This window comes from Equus caballus, chromosome 28 (genome assembly GCF_041296265.1).
Source record: "Equus caballus isolate H_3958 breed thoroughbred chromosome 28, TB-T2T, whole genome shotgun sequence".
Lineage (NCBI taxonomy): Eukaryota > Metazoa > Chordata > Mammalia > Perissodactyla > Equidae > Equus > Equus caballus.
In genome coordinates this window covers 17,123,295-17,142,372 of record NC_091711.1, presented here as the reverse complement: position 1 = coordinate 17,142,372, position 19,078 = coordinate 17,123,295, and the positions used below count along the sequence as shown (strand labels likewise).

Sequence of the window (19,078 nt, the reverse complement as noted above, 5' to 3'; positions counted from 1 at the left end):
TAATACCAGACATTCTTCATCCTTAGCTATCATAGGTATTTGGTTCCTAATTCTATAGGATTTGGGGACAATGTTTCATTTCAAAGAAAACTTTCAAGAAATTAGCATTCGTAATTTTAAACAAAAATATTTGCATCAACACGATATTCTAGATTTTTGTATTTATGTATAATTACCAAGAGTTCCATAGCAAAAATTGCAAGAAAAAAATTAACTAACATTTGAGTTGAAGCTTTATTATCGCTATACATGGAAGGTGTTAAAATAAGTGTGGTTAAAAACTACATATTCTTTGAGCTGCATTTCAGCACACAAAGGATAGAAACATTATTTTGGTATTTGATTACGGTCTGTGATAGTTTTGTTGACTGGACAAAAATATGGTTTTATTTTTGATATAGTTGTAACCTACAAATTAAATGAAATAATATAACCATTCACATGTGAAATTTCTTCTTATCCACTAAGAGATAAAAAGCTAAGGTGTTATGGTGACAAAATATGTTTAAGATCTTGCTTAGTTAATTCAACCAGGCACAAAATGACAGGTTTGGAAGAAGTAGCTTGTTTGACAAATCTGCCTGAGAAGTAAGGATCAGTATGTGAAGTCGGTGATGCACTATACATTACTCCACTGAAATTGTAAGCTCCTTAGCTAGCCGTTAACATCACATCACATATGAATTATTTATCAAATCAGCTATAAGCGGCAATGTACTATCTGCTTTTTGTTTTTCACATATCATTCCATTTGCCAAGACTGGCAGAAGATGAATTCTGATTTTCAGGCCTTTTCCCTATGAGCCTTACTGGCCATACTTTTAAGGAAGAAGACCGTCTTGGCTGAAAATCAGGTTGCCTTCCATTTAATATAATTTTTGGCTTGATGGAGGGCTTTAAAGGATTTCATCTTTAGTAATTAGTTATTAACAAAAATTGCTCCTCCTTCATTTCATTTGTAAAAAGAGTCAAAAGGCTCTTCCTAGTATTGTTTCCTCCCTTCTAATACTAGAGATTGACATTATAAAATGTCAGTGGACTTTATCGTTTCAAGATGGCTGTGAGAGTCAAAAAGGTTGTACTCAGCATGCAATATAGCACTGAGCCTTCTAGGTGTTTGAGTACTGTCTTCTGGCTGTTTAGTGAAATAGTCTCAGGCTACCTAAATCATATTCATTCATCATTTGAAGCACTTTATGAATAATAGAACTAAAAAGTAATAGACCTAGCGTAAGTTGAGTTGTCTGAAGATATTATATTTAAAGCACAATGGTTAAACTTAATACGTGATATAATATAGAAGCTACCAGCTCAAATTTTGAAGCCATTGCGACTATGAAGCCTGGCACTAGCCATGTGACCTTTCACAAGTTTACTTCTTGGGCTTAGTTCCCACACCTGTAAAATGAAGATAATAATGGTACTTACTGCATTGGATTCTCGTAAGGAGTATATGAGTAACTACTTGTAACGTGCTTAGAAATGTGCCTGGCAAATAGTAAATGCTCAGTTATATGATAGCTACGTCTATTTTTAATATGGGGGGCTAATGTTAGAGTAGTTAAGTTAGAAGGAAAGGCTAAGTATCGAATAGTATGTTATGTGCACATAATTAAGGAAAGATTCCCAATGAGTCCAGTCTTAATTCATTCTCTCTTTTTTTCTAGTCGTTCACACATACGTACCCATTCACACTCTAGCATTTGATGCAGGTGTTACAATGAACTTTTGGTCCTTTGGAAAACATTTTTAGATCATTAGTGCCTGAAGTTTGCTAATGATTTTGGAATTAGAATTTTGATAATTCTGTTTTATAAGCTCATGCATCCATACTTACATTACATATCCCTTTCTAGAATCAACTCAAGTCAGAAAGACTGCAAATCAGCCATGAGAAAGTAGAGATTTCTTACTCTCGTTTATTTTTATGGAAAATGAAGCTCTTTTACTCTTTCAATAAAATGAAGCAAATTATTCACTGGTATCCTTACTTTTATCGTCATTTTTTTTTATCAGAAACTCTTTGTAGCAGTCAAATTCAGGTTTCAAATACTAGGCAGTTTAAAGTACTGAAATTGCATTTTCTTTAAAGTTTATATATACATATATAATTTATATATAATATGTTATTAGGTCTTATAATTATACTATATAAAAGTTCAAATATCATCTTTCATGAGATAATCAGAATTAGTGTCTTCTCTACTGTGACTGTTGAAAATATAATCTATTTTGTTTGCTCTTGTCTCTGTAGGTGCATATCTTTTGCCATATTTAATACTGCTTCTGGTAATAGGTATTCCCCTTTTTTTTCTGGAACTTTCTGTGGGCCAAAGAATTCGGCGAGGAAGCATTGGTGTATGGAATTACATAAGCCCTAAACTGGGCGGGATTGGATTTGCAAGTTGTGTAGTAAGTTTCTTGGTATGGTATATGCCATATAATTTTTACAGGGTTTGTAGTTATATAGTTTGTATTTACATGAAACTTTTGAGTGTGTATTTCCACTCTTTTAATCATATGTTAAAAAAAAACACTACTGGAGCTTGCACTAAAACACAAAACAAGCTGTAAATAATATAGTTCAATCTTGCTAATGCATGTAAGGCCGATGAGCCATCTTTTTAGAAAAGATAACATGTTTCAAATAAAATAAAATGAGGAGGATATTCAAATGTTAAATGGGGTTTTATGCATTTCATCGCATTGTTTCAAAAGAAGGGGTGTGAGCGGTTCGCTGTAATCGCATGCTTTTATTTTGCAGGTGTGCTTTTTCGTGGCTCTCTACTACAACGTCATCATCGGCTGGAGTTTGTTTTATTTTTCTCAGTCCTTTCAGCAACCTCTACCTTGGGATCAGTGTCCTTTGGTGAAAAATGCTTCACACACTTGTAAGACATGTACAGCGTAATGTTTTTGTGTTTAAAGATCATAAAGTTGGTAAAGGCATGAGCTTTCAAGACTTTTTCTTTTTAAAATAATGTGGGAAAATCTTTCAAAATTATTTCCTCACATTTAGGATTGGCATACTCAGAAAGATAGACCTTTGGCACCATCTAATTTTACTGGCTCTCCCCAAGGTATTTTATTGTGCCCCATGACATTAGGGTAAAATATTATAGGCCTTCAGTTGTTAATTGGACAATCTTTTATTTTCTACACCTTTCTTGATGCCTTACATTTTCACTAAAATAAAATGAGGACAAAAAGAAGAATTTGGATTGAAATAATTGTTTTTATGTCTTCAATTCTGTTGTTTCACATTCCATCATTTATTTTTATATCCTAGAATATAAATGAAGAACAATTCCCTATCATAGTGTTGTCCAGTAAACACAGAATGCAACTCACATATGTAGTCTGAAACTTTCTGATAGCCACATTTTTTTTTTTAAAGATTGGCACTTGAGCTAACAACTATTGCCAATCTTTTTTGGTTTTTTTCTGCTTTTTCTCGCCAAATCCCCCCAGAACACAGTTGTATATATTTTAGTTGTGGGTTCTTCTAGTTGTGGCATGTGGGATGCTGCCTCAGCGTGGTCTAACTGGTGTCGTGTCCGCGCCCAGGATCCGAACAGTGAAACCCTGGGCCGCTGAAGCAGAGTGTGCAAACTTAACCACTCGGCCATGGGGACAATCCCTCTGGTAGCCACATTTTAAAAAAGTAAAAAGAAACAGATGAAGTATTTTCTTTAATCCAATATATCCAAAATATTAACATTTCAACATATAATTAATATTACAAATATTAATGTAATAATCTGCTTTATTTTTCTTGTATTAAGTCTCCAAAATCCCCCTTGTATTTTATATTTACAGCCCATGTCACTTTAGACTAGCTCCATATGGCTAGCAGGTAGCCTATTTGACAGCTCTGCCCCAGGAAGTTGATCAGATAATTTTGGGGGTAGAAGGGGCTATAAAACTGATATGTCTTAATTACTTTAATAAAAAGCTAACATATTCCTATTTTAGAAATGTGTAAAAGGAAATATCAAAGAGGATATGTGTCTATGGATTTTCCACATTTTTGCACAGTTGAGTTTTTATTGTGAATTTAAATGCTTCTGTAGAATAAGTAGTACTTTCCTAGGAAATGTTAAGTGTTGATTTACAGGTTTACTGGAAGAAAAATTGTCTTGTTGGTGTCTTAATATCTCATTGTCTCTTTGTGTCTGAAATGATCGTGTTACCCTTCTTTCTACAGTTGTAGAGCCAGAATGTGAAAAAAGTTCTGCCACCACATATTACTGGTACAGAGAAGCACTGAATATTTCCAATTCCATTTCTGAAAGTGGGGGCTTAAACTGGAAGATGACCATCTGCTTGCTGGCTGCCTGGGTCGTGGTTTGCTTGGCTATGATCAAAGGCATTCAGTCTTCTGGAAAAGTTAGTATGTTAGAGCTCTGATTCTGCTAATCCCCATGATTCCTGGGTTCTACGCCCGCCTCAAGCTCTGTTACGAAGCTCTGTGGGCAAACTGCAAGTAGTACTTCATTTTAGGTAGTTAATTAAAGATTGGTTAAAAGTGGTGCTTTTTCAAATGTGTTTAAATTAAAGAAAGGGCATAAATAAAGATGTAAGTGTTTTATAGTGAAATCTAAGTCCTTTAGAATCTTTCCTTATTTCATCAAGATCTTCTGTGAAATGTTTTGTCAGGACCCGAAAGTCCTTTCTTTTTGCTTGTATTCAGTTGACCTTAATGTTTTAGTTTTCTCATTACCTGCTAATTCCAATCACGGAAATTGGGGAAAGTGGCAGGATGAAGAATTCGTTCATTTTTTTGGTGTTGTATCATTTATTTTTCTCTACTATGGGTTTTCTAAGGAATAGTTGCATAAAAGCTTTTAAAATAGTCTAGTGTGGAGGGCTTCTTAAAATATCTGAACATCATTAGGTAGTTATGATAATCTCAACAAGGAGCTCAGAGTAATGTAGAAGATTAAAGGGCATGCCTGCCAGGGCACATGGAACATTTTAAAAGGCTGTGGTTGAAAAAGACATTAAGTGAATTCTAGATACCTCGAGTTCTTTTTTTTAAAGATGCATTATGAAAGTAATTGCTGTTCACCATTTTGCTTTTATATTACATTTTCTTTTCATTATTACTATCATTGCTTTAAAGCTCTCTACATCTTTTGGCTGGACCATAGCAAGAATTTATTGTGGGTGCTGCTTCTCTCTACCCCTCAGCAGTCCATCTCTACCATTTTTTCTTTCCAAAGCATAGATCTGATCATGTATCTTTCCAGGCTAATATTTTACCAGTCAGCATCATGTGCTAGTAGGAGTGGGACCAGTAGTAGTAGTAGTAGTAGTAGTAGGTAGTAGTAGTAGGTAGTAGTGGTAGTAAATGATATGGTGAAGATGATTCTCACAATGATCAGAGCAAGAACACTAACAGAGATCAATATTTCTTCTATGTTTATTTTGCTCTAGGCCCTGTGGTAATTGCTTTATATGCTTTATCCCTTTTAATTCTAAAGAAATTCTAAGAAGTAATTGCTACTCTCGGGCCTATTTTAAAGGTAAAAAAACAAATTTGAGAAATGACGTAACTTGCCCGAAGTGTCATAGCTAGTAAGTGCTGGTACCTGGCGTCAAACCTGACAGGTCCGTCTAAATCTAGAGCCCGTGTTATTTAATTGTAGCACTGTAATGTCTCTCACTGTTGTATTTTTTTCCCATCAGATAGTGGACTCTTAGGGCAGAAGTCTGTCTAATTCATCTTTGCTTCCTGTTACTTCATTGAATTCAAAATGTTTAATGATATTTTTAATTTGTAAGCCATAGCTGATTTTATATTAACCTTCCTGCTGGAACTCCTATACCATTTTTCCTTTGAAGAAATGAACGTGGTGGATAACACATCTGAATCTTTCAGTCTTTTCTGAATGTTAATGTACTGTGTGATTAAATTCAATTAATTTGTTCAATTGGACGTGTCTTCTGCTATATCAGAGAGACATTGCAGTCAGGTTATAAATAAAGGAATAGATTCTTAAGCCAAATCTAACCATATTTACAAGCATGCTAAGAAAATGTCATTTGGTAGAAAGGGTACCAACTGTGGTCAGCCAGAGAAGTCCAGAACTCCCCGTGCTCCATTGTTACTGCCACATTTTGTTTCTTCTTAGTCTGAGTATGTGTCTTATCATTTAAAGAAATATTCATCCTTTTCTTATCACAGGATTTGGGATATTTTTCTAATGTCATGTAATATAACTTTATCTTACAAAATGTAATACAATGTGTTAGTACGTACAGTTTATTATTTCTATAAGAAGGCTTCAGGGAGAATGGCTTTTGGTCAGAATTTGAAGTAAGAATTCAGTAGGTGTGGATGGGGAGAAAGCTGTAAGTAATGTGAGCAAAGGGATGGAAATCTAAATTGTCACAGTCTCTTTGTCTGAAACAATGATCTAAATATAAGAAGAAGAAATTTGTTAGGATTGAATGGAAAGCTCTATGTTTGTCTTCCAAAGCAGCCTCCAAATGAACAATCACACAAGTAGAGAATAGAGAACCATGGTTTAAGGGTAGTATATGAAAAAAATGACTTAGATTAGAGGATTTAGTAGCTAAAAGAAGAGTATGAGTCAGCTTGTGATATGTGTGGCCAAACATACAAACATACACACAGACACACACACCACACAAAATGCTAATTAGAAACTGCATGAATTAAAAGAGGAGTCTGACAGTGTCATTCTCCTTGGGCCAGGTAGACACACCTCACTGGACTGTGCCTGCAGTACTGGATTTCTCTGAAATCTTTACTTCCTCCTTTATTATGGAGAAGAGAAATCTCAGCCCTGTGATCACAATCTTCAAATAGTTGAATCAAAAGAAGAATCAGGCTTGGGGGCTGGCCCCATGGGCGAGTGGTTGAGTTCGCGCGCTCAGCTCCAGGCGGCCCAGTGTTTCGTTGGTTCGAATCCTGGGTGCGGACGTGGTGCTGCTCATTGGGCCATGCTGAGGCGGCATCCCACGTGCCACAACTAGAGGGACCCACAACGAAGAATATACAACTACGTACCGGGGGGCTTTGGGGAGAAAAAGGAAAAAAATAAAATCTTAAAAAAAAAAAAAAGAAGAAGAATCAGGCTCATTCTGTGTGGCCACAGAGAGCAGAACTATGATCCAATATTGGGGATTATGGAGATTGGCAGAGTGGTGGTACATCTTCAAAGAAAGGAAGACCTTTCAGCCATGAGGCCTGGTACCTTAGTTGTCCCAGTGCAGCATCACTGGAGGTGTCAGAGGTTGCATGTCCCTTTGTTACAGCCTCTATTAAGGGGATGCCTGCCCCAAAAAAGCAGGATAGAAAGGAGAAGCTCTAAGCTTTCTTCTGACCCTAAGGTAATATTTTCTACTAGTACTGCTTTGCCATAGTTACTACTACTGTTCTAAGTTCTTTTCTTTGCCTACATTAGCTTGTTTAATCTTTGTGTCAGCCAGATGATTTGTGTTTTTATCCCCATTTTACTACAAGGTTAAGAAGCTTAGATACAATAAAGAATTGGCCAGAATTAAACAACTGATAAGTGGCAGAGCTAGAACTAGGCTCTGAAGTCCTCAAAGAGAAGGTGTGTTTATAGTAAACATTTTAATATGTAAAAAGAAATAACTCAATGATTACATGTTTTCTGTTCTTCAGTACTTGAGTAGAATAAAAATATTTTTATACAACATTTTGATTGATAAACTAATCTCTTACTGCATGTACTTGCTGTGAAGGCATTTCAGCTGTCGAGACCCAGGAGTCTTAAAATCAGACAAAGAAACATATTTCATTGTGTTGTTTCCCAGTTCTTAAAAATGTGTACTTCTTGGACAATGTAAGGATCATTCATCTGTTCATTTAACACATATTTCGTCTGGAGATACAGCAATGAACCAGGCAGACAAAATGCCTGTCCTCATGGAATGTCATTCTAGTGGCAGAGGCAGACAATAAAATTGGCAAAATAATTTTAGGTAGTGATGCATAACATAAAGTACGGTAAGGAGAATGTGTAACAATTTGCATGTAGTTAGGTAGAATTTAGCCTATTTTTAATAATATTGTGCAGCTGACTGTGTTGGTATAATAAGATCAGACTCATTTGATTAAATGTAAAGAATTTGTGTTTAAAAACACAATACGGGTGTGTCTGTAAAAGTGCTGACTTAAGATACATCTTTAAATTTCATAATTTAATAATTAAATATTTTGCCCTTTTGCCTGCTCGCAGAACAAGAAAATTCAGACATGACCTACTTAACCCTACTGGAATGTTTAAAATCTTGACTGTTATTTTTCTCTTTGTTATAATGAACGTGAAATTTTCCTGTTCTCTTTTAGGAAGCTATGCTAGAGTCTTGTATCACTGAATCCAGATCAATATCTTTCAGAACTCAAAACGTGTTAAATTAATAAATGAAAATTGAAATGAGTCCAGTCGTATATTAGTATATGATTTAAAAAGTACTGCAGAATAAAGATAAGTTGATTTTTTTTTAGGGAATGTATTCAGAAAGGACAATTTAACTTCCTATAAATTCTCTCTTAATGTACAATATTTTTGAGTATCTACTATATGTCAGGTGCTGATGGATATGCAAAGATGAACAAGCCACAGTTTTGTCCTCATGGAACCCATAATTTAATCGGTGGACAGATAATTAGCAGAATAAGTGCGGTAGTAGAGGCACATAAAGTGCATGATAGCAGAGGCAGCCACTGAAATTCACATGGGTTTGGGGGAAAGCTTCACAGAGGAGGTAACTTTTGGGCTAGAGTTTGATGTTTGAAGCAGTTCACCAGAAAGTTCAGAGAGAGAACACTGGATGTGCAAAGCCCAACGACTGCTGAGTACCCCTGTGTGACTTTTACATACAATCTGTGCAGCTCTTCGGAGATGAAACTTGAAATGTGAGTGAATAGCAGATCCTGAAGGATCTGTGGACACTGGTCACAGCGGCTGTTACCTGATAAATGGTGTGGGATATCGGAGGGTGTTTGGCAGTTCATTGATACCATCAGCTCTTTGGTTTGGAAAGTAATGTGGATGGTGGATTTCAGGGATGAAGGGGAGAGCTGGCAGGGAGAATCTGGAGGCCAGGTGAGCAGGGACCTGTCATAAAAGTGGAAGGTCACACGTCATTGAGGATGGAAACGAAGGGACAGACGTCAGATTTCTGTGATGGAATCACTTGGTCTTGTTGACCAGTTGGTTATGGCACGTGGGAAAGAGGGACTTATTAAGGGTGTGTTTGGAGTTGTTGAGCCTGGATAAATACAAGTACCGAAAGAATCAGTTCTTCCCTTAGTCTCTAATTTGCAACTATATTTAAAACATACTGAGTAAATTTATTGGAAAAATTCTATCGACCTTTCCAGACTAGTTCAGTGTGTAGCCTTCATTTTCAGTTTTAAATAAATGGGATTAATGGAAGTCATTTAAGTCACGTATAAGGCAGCAAATTTGAGTTCTGTTTAAAAAAACAAAAAGATAAGGTGCTGTGCAGAAGCGAATCCATGCCTCTGGCTAGCCTCAAGATTTGTGAAGAAGAATCGTAAAAGGGATAGCTTTAATTCAGGTGAGATCAGGCTACTTAACTAGATACATAGTAAGCTAACAAATTTAAAGAATGCTAAAAGTAGGCAAGAAGAATGAACAAAAAAGTACTGTGAAGGCATTCTGATAAAAAGAAATGTGGGTGAATGGAAGTAATCAAGGAATTAAACCAGGTTGAAATGATTGAAAAATTAAGTTCTATTATAACTGAATAAGATGATTATTTTTATTTTTATATGGATTCCTAAGTATGTTGAGATTTTATTTGTAATATTAATTTTTTTCTTAGGGTGTTCCACATGTGTTTAAATCTAAGTGGATAGAACTATAGAAGAAAAGCAGATTATGATGTCGACTTACATTGTTTGTTTATAGTGCTTATTGAGTTCAATCTCTCTTACATGCCCTGAGCCATCCTCTGCTATGACAATTTTTCCTCCATTCTTCCCACCCTCCATTCCTCCCTTCCCCAAACACATATCATATGCCCACTATGTACCAGCACCTGTGTTATGTGTTTGGGATATGGTAGCCAATAGAAGGGAAAAGGCCCTAGCCCTTGCTAAGCTTGTATTCCAGTAGGGGAGGCTGGTGGTGGTCTAGTGGTTAAGATTTGGTGCTCTCACTGGGTTGGTTTCCTGGTCAGGGAACCACACCGTCCCTCTGGTGGTTGTCATACTGTGGCGGCTGCATGTCACTGTGATGCTGAAAGCTATGCTACTGGTATTTCAAATACCACCAGGGTCACTCATGGTGGACAGATTTCAGCAGAGCTTCTAGACTAAGGCAGACTAGGAAGAAGGACCTAGCCATCCCCTTCCGAAAAAATTGGTCATGAAAACCCTGTGAATAACCGCGGAGCGCTGTCTGATACAGTGCTAGAAGGGGAGAGAATGGCGCAGGGTTCCGCTCTGCTCTACGCAGGCTCCCTAGGAGTCAGAATTGACTGGATGGCACTAACAACAAAGGGGAGACTGGAAATTAGTAAGTAAATGTATAAATAACATAATTTTGACAGTGCTGAGTCCCGTCAGAAAAAAACAAAACAAGATAATATGGAGGGTTCATAGAGCACAGGGGAGGGCAGATGGGGGATATCGGATGGAAAAAAGTGTAGCCTTATTTTGGGTGGTCTGGAAAGATTTCCTGGAGAAGGTGAAGATGAGATGTAAATGACAGAGAGAAGCGAGTCATGCTCAGAGGAGGGAGATGAGCGCCTCAGACTGAGGGCCCAGCCCTGCTCTGGCCCTGAAGCTGAAGAGCTTGGTCTGCCCACAGCCAGCAGGGGCCTGCTGGGCCAGAACTCAGCCCGGGGAAGAGTGCTGGGGCAGGCAGGTAGGGCTCCAGCGTAAGGCTTTGCAGGTGGGAAGGAGGAATTCAAGTTTTGTTCCAAGTGTTTTAGAAATCCCTGGAGTGTGTTAAGCAGTGAATGAGATAACCCAAGTTATCTCTGGTTAACCTGGAAACCAGTTAGGAGAATGTTACAAATAGTGCAGGACTACTTCTGGACGTTTGACTTTAGCCGCTGGATGGTTGGTGGGGCCATTTACTTAGAGATGGGTGGGGACAGCTTTAGGGGAAATTCAGAAGTTCCCTTGGGGACCTGAAAAGTCTTAGAGACCCACAGGGCTTCCACGTGGAGATGTCAAAATGTCTAGTTAGGACAATTCTTTTCCTATGATAAACATTTGCTTAACTTTAATGGTGAAAATGCTGAAGAAGAAAGTAAAACCTTTACGTGGTTAACTGTTGAGGTTCTGTAGGAGACAACATAGGGACCACTCTCTACTCCAGAAGCTTTACAGAATCTTAGTGGAACTTACGTTAATGGGAAAAAAAGCCTTTTCTTTTCCTTCTGCCTACAATAATGAAAGTAGAAATTTGTTAGGGAGTCAGTGACCACTCATTTCTCTTAAATATTGCTTATTTTATGAACTATAAGGAATTAGCACTATTTCAAGTTACTCTATATCTATGGACTATTTTAAAGGAGATTAAACCAGGAAGATTTCTTATTTTTCTGTATATCTCAAATAGGATCTTAAATAGGTTATGTTGAATCAAGACTAATTAGCCATTCTAGTAAGATGGCTATACAACTTATTGATAGTGTTATTAATCATACTATAAAAACAGTAACTGTCAAAGTACAGAACAGAACACATAATCTTAACTATAAAAAAGACTGTAGTTAGTGTATCTCACCTATTTTTATTTTTCTTTCTTTGCAGATCATGTATTTCAGTTCTCTGTTTCCATATGTCGTACTTCTCTGCTTCCTCATCAGAGCGCTCCTGTTAAACGGCTCAACTGATGGCATCCGCCACATGTTCACCCCTAAGGTGTGTACTGTACTTCTGGTTAAGGTTTATTACCATGAAAGCATTCTGTTTATTGTTAAAATATTCCCATAGTTAGATTTAAGGGATAATTATTCTAACACATGTACATTAGACTTTTAAATTACAGCTGTTATGTTAACCAGCCTAGGAAAACTAGAGCCTTTGTATATCTATAATTATATCCATCCAGCTCCAATTTAAATTCCATTTTAGTTCTAGAGTAAGACTATCACTATTTAAGCTTCAAAAATTCCTCTTTTATAGTCAATTAATTTCTAATTTTTACACGGATAAATTCTAGAACTTTTCAATCTCTATTTACTCTTCTTCCTCCTCTATTTCAGGAGTTATTAACATTTTTGTATCATGGACCCCTTTGATAAAACCAATAGTAGGATCTTCTTACCAGAAAAAATAATCAACATATTAATTTGCTTCGTGTTTCAGGAGGTTGACAGATCACTTAAAATCCATGGACTCAGGTTAAGAACCCTGCTATGCTCTACATCCTGTCTCAGAAGAAATCAATGCTTTCTTGTTTTTTGTTTGTTTGTTTGGAGATTTTGTACCTTCTGGGAGAATATTTATAGTTCTGAGTTTGGGAAGTTCTGTAACTTTTGTAGATGCATATACATTTTAGGAAAATTCTTCATAGGCACATAAAAGCTCAGACCTTATGCTCTGCCATTCAGCTTAGAGCTGAACTCAACACTGGACCCATTGAATCCGATTCATCATTACTCGTGGACTTGTTATATTGATTTTACAGGAAATGAAAACAAGTTTTGAGCTATATATATATTTTGGTCACCAAAATGAAGTTGCACCTCACTATTAGTTTGCTAACACTATCATAGGCAGACACTGAGTTATAAAGATGCAATTTCAAAATTAGTTCAGAAATGAGAAGTTATCTGAATGTGCAGCCAGGTCGTGTTGAGATTTGGGCAGAAGATATTAGCTTTCCTGGAATTCTTCGTCACACCGGCAGCTGCCTTGATCCTGTGTAAAAGAGGCTGTGTTCTTTAGGTGTCTGGTTCCAACATGGTGTTCGTTCTTTAGCAACAAAATGCTGACATTGGTATCTGGTTTTCTTGAATAGTTCAAAAGTCCAACATTTAGAGTTGTTGGAACTCCTCAGTGGATAACTAGTTGAGGTTTATAAATTTCAGCTATATTGTAATTTAAATCAGCTTCAAATGGGCCATACTTAATGACCCAAAATATTTATATTTGTAATATTGAAAGAAAAGTTTTCTGAGTTTATTTATTTATTTATTTATTTATTTTTTTGAGGAAGATTAGCCCTGAGCTAACTGCTGCCAATCCTCCTCTGTTTTTTTGCTGAGGAAGACTAGCCCTGAGCTAACATCCATGCCCATCTTCCTCTGCTTTATATGTGGGACGTGTACCACAGCATGGTGTGCCAAACGGTGCCATGTCCGCACCCGGGATCCAAACCGGCAAACCCCAGGCCAATCAAAGCGGAATGTGCGAACTTAACCGCTGTGCCAGCGGGCCGGCCCCAAGTTTTCTGAGTTTAAAACAACTTGCTTTGATGTGAATTTCTGGAATGTTACCTGTTTCTAAGTTAGCAATTGCTTGTGACATAATTCTAAATATTTGGTTTAAATAGATGTTTTAGAATTTACATACTTTGATATGACACTTTTACATGGCCCCGTATTTAAAACTGCATCGTTATTAATGTTTTAAACCTCTACTAGGTGACGAGGATTTTAGGCTGGTTAATTTTAAACCTGAAGATGAGAAGCAGGCTCCGAGGAGTGGAATTTGCTTGCCCTTTGTTGGGAAACATTTACATTTGTAAGGGAAACCTCTATCTGTAAAGATGCCTCCTCTCTGTGCCAGGAAGAAGGGGGATGGCCTTATCTCTAGAAACTCTTAATCAATGCCAAAGGCAAGAACTCAAGTTGTTTACTGTCTGGCAACCTCATGTAACTGACCCCCCCCCCCCCAAATCCTCCTTTGTCATTAGCTGAAGATAATATTTAAGCGGTGATTTCTGCCATTTACTCAATCCGGTTTGATTCTTATCTAAAAGTTGTGGGACCGCCCAATGGCCGGACCCTACTGGCACTGATACCATTTTAACTTTTTTACATATTCTTTCCTTTGTCTTGTAAAGAGATAACTCACATACCTATGCCTTAAATTTAGCCTTACTCTCCACCCATGTTTGCAGCAGAGGCGGCAGCAGCAGCAGCTCCGCATGCCAGCAGCAGCTCTGACTGCCCATGGGTCCTGTCCCCATGTCAGCAGCAGCATGCAGGCACCAGCTCTGCCTACCCATGGGTCCTGTCCCCATGCTATTCCACACTATTCTCTAAATAAAAGAGCACTACTGCCAGATCTTGAGAGTCCAAGAAATCTTTCTTTCGACTCCTCAGCTCACTGACCCCACATCACTAGGGATCACTATTAGTATAGTTCAGCTCGCTTTTTTTTTTGACTGTTGATAAGATTTTGTGTCACTGTAGGATGTGAGAGTTAATACAGTAATGATAAGAAGTTGTCAATTGCTTTTTAGTTTACATTGTTTATGTAAGACAGAGGAAGTACCTAAGCACTTGAAATATTCCCCAAACAGTAAATGGAGATTTTGTTCCTGAATTGGGCGTTACCTGACGAATGTCTTTGGTAAATAGGTGTTGCCTGCCATCTAGTGGGTACAGTAGAGAAAGACAGCTGAGTGTTTTGTAGTAGATCAGTATTAACCACGGAATGGTAATGTAGCAATGGTCAATAAACAGTATGCATATCTTAGTTATTTGTAAGTTATAAATATAATCATGATTATGTTCCATGAGAATATTTAATATATTTTAATAATAATCACTAAAATTCGTTGAACAAGAAAGCCTAATATTTGAGAGAGGATGCATTTTGGAATTAACTTGTGTTCATATTTCAGCTCCACCCCAGAACTTCTGTAACCTCAGTCAGGTTACTTAACCTTTCTAAAATTCAGATAACAGTAGCAACAATTTCACAGATTGTAGTGAAGATTAAATTAGATAATCCATATAAAATGCTTATCAGTGTGCCTACAACTTTGATCCATACATGTTAGCAATTCCCGAGCACTTGGAGCGTGGTAGGCGACGTGGTAAGTGGTCCATGTCTTGTCACTCCCATCTTGCAAGTGGGGCCGCTTATCCCAGGCTGCACTGCTTTTAGGTTATTAAATGGCAGAACCAGGATCTGAAACTTGCTGTGGAACTCATTCCTTACTGTATTTGACATAGCTCCCAATAAAGGCAATTTCATTGTAATAGTAAAAAAGAGATAAAATACCAATTTAAACACTCCTGTTACTGAAATCAAACTTGACTGCTTATTGAGGTCTGTGTCAGATATGGCTAATATTAATTGTCCCATTTAAAAGATTTGGTTGTATACAATACAGTGCTAATTGTCTAAGAAGTAAAGTAGAGCTACTTGAAACACGTGTTCAGCACAGATTCAGACCTTTAGAACTTTGGATCTGAAAGGGTCTTAGAAATGACATGGTTGAATTTCTTCAATTTTCAAAGAAAAGGCTTTCAGGAAACTATAGAATGAATGAATGATATATACATGAATATGCAAAGTACAAATAGTTCAACTCTACCAAGCTTATAATTATTATCTACTTTGACTATTATTATTTTTTTTTTCTTAAGATTGGCACCTGGGCTAACAACTGTTGCCAATCTTTATTTATTTTTTTTTCTGCTTTATCTCCCCAAACCCCGCCTGTACACAGTTGTATATCTTAGTTGCAGGTCCTTCTAGTTGTGGGATGTGGGACGCCACCTCAACGTGCCCCGAGGAGCGGCGCCATGTCCGTCCCCAGGATCCGAACCCTGGGCCGCCGCTGCGGAACACGTGAACTTAACCACTCGGCCACGGAGCCGGCCCCTACTTTGACTATTAGATTTCGCCAGAAAACACAAAACTTAAGATATTTGTTAAGCAGCTATTTAACTTTTATTGATAATTGATTTATTTTGCTTTGGAAAGAAAAAGACATGGGAAATAATTGAAGATAGTTAATTTCTCTTTCAAATAATCCTTTGACGATTTGTCTTAAAGATATTTAAAATTCCCATAGAAGTAGAAAATCTCCATGTAAGTAAAACTCCATCTAAAGTCTTGATAGTCTATAGTATTTCTTAGTCATATTCCTTGTTTCATTCCTAAATGAAAAGTTTGTTATTTCTCCTTAAGAACAAATTGTCCCCCTGATTTAAATAAGCTTTGTGTACATAGATATCATTATGATATATTTAAACAATAGAACTAATTGCATGTAGATTATTCTGAACTATTATTTTGCAATCGACTTCTATTATGTTTAATTTTCAACAGCTGGAAATGATGCTGGAGCCGAAGGTCTGGAGAGAAGCGGCTACCCAGGTGTTCTTCGCCTTAGGGCTGGGATTTGGTGGCGTCATTGCCTTTTCAAGCTACAACAAGAGAGACAACAACTGCCACTTTGATGCTGTCCTGGTGTCCTTCATCAATTTTTTTACTTCTGTCCTGGCAACATTGGTGGTGTTTGCAGTTCTGGGCTTCAAAGCCAGTGTCATAAATGAGAAATGCATTGCAGAGTATGGATATCAATTTCCTTTAGCTTTTGATGGCATAATTATATAGAAAAAGTACCCCCTAAATGCATGTGTTCATTAATATGTTGTTCTGTTTTTCAGAAATTCGGAAATGATCATAAAATTTCTGAAAATGGGCAACCTTAGTCACGATATTATCCCCCATCATATCAACTTTTCAGCTGTTACTGCAGAAGATTATCATTTAGTTTATGACATCGTTCAAAAAGTGAAAGAAGGGGAGTTTCCCGCTCTTCATCTCAATTCCTGTCAAATTGAAGATGAGCTAAATAAAGTTAGTAGGCTGTGTTTAAGCAATAAAATAATCATCATTCACTTAAAATACGCGTTGTCCAGAAGATTCCTTTTAGGAAAATAACCTTTGAAATGCCTGTATAAGATTATGCTCGTTCAAAATTCATATTCTTTATTTCCAAGAACATACTTTCTTAAATCATAAAGGTTTGCTTTTACTTTAAAAAACAATTTCATTGATTAAATCACAATGATTAAAAATATGAATATAAATTTTAAGTGATTTTCATCAGAGAAAATGAAATTAGTCTGATACCTTTCCTGGTATAATATTCACTACAAAAATTGAATTATGACTATGATTTCCATATTGCATGAATCTTTTGATGCATGGATGATATTTGGCCATTTTAATAACTGTATTCAAGAAGTCATGATTAAGTCCTTTTTCTTAGCCACTGTCATATATTTTAATAAACATGAAATAGGTGAACATTGATAAATATTCTTGTTTTGGTTGTCACCCTCTCCCTGTGTTGCCAAAAAGGAAAATATAATGGAGAAATTAGCCATTAATCACTTACTTTAAGAGAGCTAACTACGCTTGAGACTAACCATAAAGAATCATGTGCAGGAAATAATGGATGAAGTCATCATTAATATATAAATCTTGAATTCTATAAGGAAAGATTTAATGACTAACTAACCCTTAAAAGTTGTGTTTGTGTTTTTTTTTAATTCTAGTCTACCTGTTGTCTTTTGAGATAACAGTATCAACTTGAAGTTTGTTTAGAGGCACAGTTTCTTAGGAGACAGCATGGTACCAGCATGTTTATTTCCAGTAGTTTATTTCCATGTTTATTACTCAGAGTTTCCCCTCCCCTTTGTAACTGATGTATATTCTCATCTCTTAATATTGCTCTGTACTGATGTTGCTATTTTGTGTATTTTTTAGGCTGTCCAGGGGACTGGTCTGGCTTTTATTGCCTTTACAGAAGCGATGACACATTTCCCTGCATCTCCCTTCTGGTCAGTGATGTTCTTCCTCATGCTGGTCAATCTCGGACTTGGCAGCATGTTTGGAACCATTGAAGGGATCATCACGCCTATTGTGGATACTTTCAAAGTGAGGAAAGAGATTCTAACTGGTGAGTTTTTATGTATTTCACTTTTCATAGAACTGATAGTCTATTTTACTCTTGGTGGGAGATCAGAGATGGAAATAAGAAAGTTTTATTAATGTCACTTTATTAATAATAGTTGTATTATTTATTTTATTTATATAATATGCAGAGGGTAGATTTAATATAGATTATATTAGTTAATGATTATTTCTCTTTATTAATAATAATGTCATTATCATGAATTACTGGCACTAGAATAAAGTCATAGAATGTTCATATATAATTTTGTATACAAGTCAAATAATTATTAAAAAAGGAGCTCAGGGGGCTGGCCCCATGGCCGAGTGGTTACGTTTGCGCGCTCCACCGCAGGCGGCCCAGTGTTTCGTTGGTTCGAACCCTCGGTGCGGACATGGCACTGCTCATCAAACCACGCTGAGGCAGCGTCCCACATGCCACAACTAGAAGGACCCACAATGAAGAATATACAGCTATGTACCAGGGGGCTTTGGGGAGAAAAAGGAAAAAAAATAAAATCTTTAAAAAAAAAAAAAAGAACTCTGACATTGACAATTGGTTAAAAAAATAATTCTTAAAAGAACGAAAGTTTAAAAAAGGAGCTCAGATCTAATACTCCTTTTCCAAAAAGTGCATAGCTGAAATTGATAAGCCTAAATCCAGTTCTCCTATAAAACAGCAATTGTAGCCTACTAGTAGTTAATATCTAAGTAGGAAAGAAATAAAACAATTATTAGTATTCATGGTTGTTGATAAGCCCAATCTGCAAGCAGTTATTACAGCACCAGTTTTGCAGTATCTCATCCTTGCATTGAGCTATGTAAAGGATATCAGAGAAATTAGAAGAGAGACACAGAGATATAGGAGAGCCTCTTCTGCAAAAATAATAGTACTGATAATTAAAATCAAATTAGGTAGATAAGATCTGTACCACGTAATATACTGATAGATAGCATAATAGAGACTTTTCGTGTTATAAGAGTTAAGAAGCAACAAAAGTCATCTAAATGTATGACAGAACTGTCAGCAAAAGAGCTGGAAGTTGAATTGGAAAGGGAAAGGGTCTTCTCAGGGGTCAGAGGGTAGTCTTACTAAACATATTAAATAGAGATAAAGGGAGCCATAAGGAAGCCGGCCAGACCAGAGTGTGGGAACAGTGTTGG

The 19,078-nt window shown here is 36.8% G+C and overlaps 1 protein-coding gene across 7 annotated transcripts in view; it reads left to right on the top strand.

The window, feature by feature from the left end:
• SLC6A15 (solute carrier family 6 member 15) overlaps window positions 1-19,078 on the top strand; it is a 52,161-nt gene that overhangs the window by 22,438 nt on the left and 10,645 nt on the right. For all 7 annotated transcript variants that reach the window (XM_070254541.1, XM_070254538.1, XM_070254539.1 and 4 more), the window contains 7 exons: window positions 2,255-2,412; window positions 2,765-2,891; window positions 4,208-4,389; window positions 11,795-11,905; window positions 16,280-16,521; window positions 16,621-16,813; window positions 17,729-17,921. In XM_070254541.1, the coding sequence (XP_070110642.1) occupies window positions 2,255-2,412; window positions 2,765-2,891; window positions 4,208-4,389; window positions 11,795-11,905; window positions 16,280-16,521; window positions 16,621-16,813; window positions 17,729-17,921 (1,206 nt within the window). The remainder of the gene's footprint in view (window positions 1-2,254; window positions 2,413-2,764; window positions 2,892-4,207; window positions 4,390-11,794; window positions 11,906-16,279; window positions 16,522-16,620; window positions 16,814-17,728; window positions 17,922-19,078) is intronic.